Consider the following 4,057-nt stretch of genomic DNA (forward strand, 5'->3'; position numbering starts at 1 on the left):
AAAGAGTGTGCAGTATTTCATTCTCTGGGTCAAGACCCACTGAAGGCAGAAAATCTCCTGATTTCTGAAACAACAATGAAAAGTTAAGATCATCGTAAGGCTGCATATTAATATTACAGGAGACCCAAACCCAATATAATATGTCAAATAATGTACCTTCCAAAACCAAGGTAATATCCCGAAGAACAAAATCGCAGAATCCATCAGAATGGTGACATATCCTTGAACAAAGTGAAAATAGCTGAAAAAAGGCAACAAAAGCAACGATCTCAGAAGACGTTATAGTAACTGAAATGATGGATATGGAAGAAAATAAGAGACACCAACATTTTAGTGGTCCAGAGACAAGAAAGAGACAAGAAAGATGCTCAACATTATAAGACACTAACAACAACCACAGGATAGGGCAGCCCGGTGCACAAAGCATCCCGTTGATCGGGGGTCCGGGGAAGGGTCCCACCACAAGGGTGTATTGTACGCAAACCTTACCTTGCATAATATTCTGCAAGAGGCTGCTTCCAGGACTCGAACCCGTGACCTCTAGGTCACAACGACAACACCTTACACGTGAGCCAAGGCTCCCCTTCAACTACAACCACAGATAAGCAAAAAAAAGGAGACAAACCTTTTGTCAAGACTGTATGCTCGAGATTTCTCAAACTTCTCCTGGCCAATTAGTCCTACCAATGTTTTAGGGAGGGTTGGCAGCTTGAGAGCAGCATGTTGCCGCAAATCCAAGTAAGTTTCAAATATGTACATCATTATCATAAACCCTGTAAGAAAGAAGAGAAGAACAGATATGATTCGGATAAACCACACACTAAGGCATAATTGAAAGTTTCAGTTATATTCCTTCTCTTCTGCTTCTCCATCCACCAGATGCAATTCCTTCCTTTCCTAATTCAGTTTCATTCTTAATAAAAAGAACAAGTGTCATTCATGCGTTTTAACATGTTGAAGAAAAAGAGTTGTCATGGCCTAATTCCTTCAACAACTCGCTCCAAGCACTCCTACAATAACTATTCTCGCTGAGCAATCTGTATCTACAAACATAGGATCCCAATTTATGCAACTATCTGCTCGATAGGCGCACTAAGACATTTCCAAAAATGGAGTTCGTGCATTTATTCACGTTCGCAAAAGGCACCAAAATTCTTATCCCAGCTCTAAATTTCTCCTTAAAATCGGTCCGGTTAACACAAAACCTAGAAGAAACGAAAGCATCTGCCCCAACAACTCCCATCGCATGAGTTGCCAACTGTTTTCACCCCAAACCCTAAGGAATCCTAAACAGAGATGCATACTGTATGCATAAAGCTTCGTATACACTAATAATTAGAGCAGATGATGTAGAGATCACGAGAACCATAGATAGCGGACGAAAACAAACACGCAAGATAGGGAATAGTTCGATCAAGAAAAAACCAGATCAAGATGCTGCAACCGGCAAGAAGAACCCGCAAAAAGGTAAGAGAAATGGACCAAGAAACCATACACGGAGTCTCAAACGCGATGAGACAAAAACGAAGGAAAACCAAACGAGATAAAAAGAGACGATATGATACTGAGAGACGAGTTTTCTCGACAAGAAGCAGAAGCTTACCGACGACGGTTTCCATGTACGGAAACGCCATGGCTGTCCAAGCGAGTTGCAGTGCCGAGTGAGGCAAATCGGAGAAGAAGAGAGAAGGAAAGAAGGAGATACAGCAGCGACGGAGGGATGGGAGAGAGTGAGGTAAATCGGCACTGGTAAGAGACGGTCTTGTAGAATGACGACGATATGATACAGATTCGAAACCCGATTACAAATACGGGTATGGCCCAATAGTGGGCCGGGAGAGTTACTCGGACGTCGTCGTTTTATGCCGTGAGTTCATTTAAATATTTTATCGCCTTAATATCTTTCTAATGACCGTTAAATTTTGGAATTCCCAAATACCCCCCCCCTTTGCATGTGCAATATACGGTAAATATTTCACCATTTCAAAATATATTTTATGAAAATTTCATAACAAATTAGTTTTTAAGCATACTAATTTGCATCTGGATCAAGTATAAAATCTGGGATTTATTGTAGATAAAAGCTTTGGGGTTCCTTTTGTTCGAATCAATTATACGGGGCGTGATAACAGAGAGTTATTGATTCGTGGGGTGAACAAGAAAATCCTTATCCTCATATATCAAGATATTACGAAAATGCCATTACCTTCGCAGATTAACGACGACGAACCCAATTCTGCCCGCAACTTTATCCACTCGAGAGCTTCGCAGAGCGTCGACAATGTCGTGCCCTTCGCTTCTGCAGTCGACTGCTTCTTCCTTTCACGGTCGGTTCCTGACACTATCGTCTCCTTCCTCAGCTCGGATTCTTCCGCCGCCGCCGAGGAATGGAGGTTTAGGGGCGGGGGTGAAGGGGACGGCCTCCGGTACTGTACTGGTAGAGAAGTCAGAGGCCGAGAAGACCCACCGGCTAAAAGCCTCTTATCTCGAGAAGATTGTTCCTTTGCTTAAAGAAGAGTTCAAGTACACTAACGTGCACCAGGTGAGATCCAATTCTCCTACCCCTTTTGTCCTTTTGGGGTTCTTGGCACTGTGGAAGATTATACGTTTTAGTGGGCTTGAATTCGAGGGGTGTGGATTTTATCAAGCCTGGAACTTTGATCGATTAGACCTTGAACTTAATCCGGGTTGATATTGCAGAGTGTCTTGGTTTTGATGAACACCCTTTTACTATAGGAGTTATTGTTCGGTGAGCTCTTGTTTTAGGTGTCCGCCTTCTGTTGCAATTTTGATTCTCGAATATGATTTTTGAGTCTGATTCCATGTTTCAGTTTTAAATTCCGGGTCACAATTCTTAGTCAAGTCGCATTTGCTGCTTGGAATTGCAAACCGAAATTCTGGTTTTTTCGACATCTTTTTAACAGGTTCCAAAGATTGAGAAGATTGTAGTGAACTGTGGTATCGGAGATGCAGCGCAAAATGCAAAGGGTTTGGAGTCTGCAGTGAATGATATGGCACTTATTACAGGGCAGAGACCCATAAAGACACGAGCAAGGGCTTCCATTGCCACCTTCAAGATCAGGGAAGGACAGCCTCTTGGGATTGCTGTCACCCTCAGAGGAAATGTGAGCCTTCCAGATTTTGCTCTTTATTGAATCTTCCAACTGTCCGTTTCTGGTGTCTCGTTTGTGTTCAAAACTCGACTTCCCTACAATAAAGCTGGATGCTTTAAGCTAGTTTGCATACTTTACTCATCATATTTCTGATGTAGTTGAGTTTGTTTGACCGGAAGTTGGCTTCTTTGTGTAAGGAACACTAATTCCTTGTGTTGTTTTGACAGATAATGTACTCATTCTTGGATCGTCTGATCAACTTAGCCCTTCCAAGAGCCCGGGATTTCCAGGGTGTGAGCCCCAACAGCTTTGACGGGCACGGGAACTACAGCATTGGCATCCGTGACCAGAGTGTGTTTCCAGAAATCAGGTATTCCTTTTAACCAACTACAGACCATCTTATATAACCATCGAATTTAAACTATAAAAAAATGGATCCCTTTGTCTACTGGTCAATCTATCTTCATTTTAATTGAAATGGATATCCTCCATTCTAGTCTTTGGTTCATCGGGGGATCAAACCTTACCCAAATCATGAGCTTTGGAGACCATTTTCAACTGATACAGTTACTGTATATATGTAGAGACGATGGCTGCAAGTTTTCTTGTGAGATGATGACTCGTTAATTAACATGGATATCCTACATTCTCGTCAGCTTTTTATCAAAGTTTCGGGCTTCAGATTTTACATAGTATAGCTGTATATATCCAAAGGTTTAATTCACATAATGGTGGGTATTGTTAGGTTTGATGCCATCGGGAAAGCAAGAGGGATGGATGTGTGCATAACCACAACGGCCAAAACCGATCAAGAAGGACAGAAACTATTGGCTCTCATGGGAATGCCATTCAGGGAAGGAGGCGGTGCTGGCTCTGCAGCTGGTCAGGTGAGGAAGAAGAAGCTCAAGTCTCATCATTTTGAGTCCAAAGGCAAAGGGAAGGGA

General features: G+C 42.4%; 2 protein-coding genes across 2 annotated transcripts in view; one reads left to right on the forward strand and one right to left on the reverse strand.

The window, feature by feature from the left end:
* Positions 1 to 1,781, reverse strand: part of LOC104817033 (CAAX prenyl protease 1 homolog) — a 4,419-nt gene extending 2,638 nt beyond the window's left edge. The window contains exons 1-4 of the mRNA XM_010546101.1: positions 1,604 to 1,781; positions 626 to 773; positions 157 to 241; positions 1 to 64 (exon numbers count right to left, since the gene is read on the reverse strand). Coding sequence (XP_010544403.1) covers positions 1 to 64; positions 157 to 241; positions 626 to 773; positions 1,604 to 1,634 — 328 coding nt within the window. The 5' untranslated portion in view covers positions 1,635 to 1,781. The remainder of the gene's footprint in view (positions 65 to 156; positions 242 to 625; positions 774 to 1,603) is intronic.
* A 447-nt stretch (positions 1,782 to 2,228) lies between these two features.
* LOC104817034 (50S ribosomal protein L5, chloroplastic) overlaps positions 2,229 to 4,057 on the forward strand; it is a 2,184-nt gene continuing 355 nt past the window's right edge. The window contains exons 1-4 of the mRNA XM_010546102.2: positions 2,229 to 2,542; positions 2,925 to 3,125; positions 3,341 to 3,483; positions 3,859 to 4,057. Coding sequence (XP_010544404.1) covers positions 2,282 to 2,542; positions 2,925 to 3,125; positions 3,341 to 3,483; positions 3,859 to 4,057 — 804 coding nt within the window. The 5' untranslated portion in view covers positions 2,229 to 2,281. The remainder of the gene's footprint in view (positions 2,543 to 2,924; positions 3,126 to 3,340; positions 3,484 to 3,858) is intronic.

Source organism: Tarenaya hassleriana, unplaced genomic scaffold (assembly GCF_000463585.1).
Source record: "Tarenaya hassleriana unplaced genomic scaffold, ASM46358v1 Cleome26, whole genome shotgun sequence".
Lineage (NCBI taxonomy): Eukaryota > Viridiplantae > Streptophyta > Magnoliopsida > Brassicales > Cleomaceae > Tarenaya > Tarenaya hassleriana.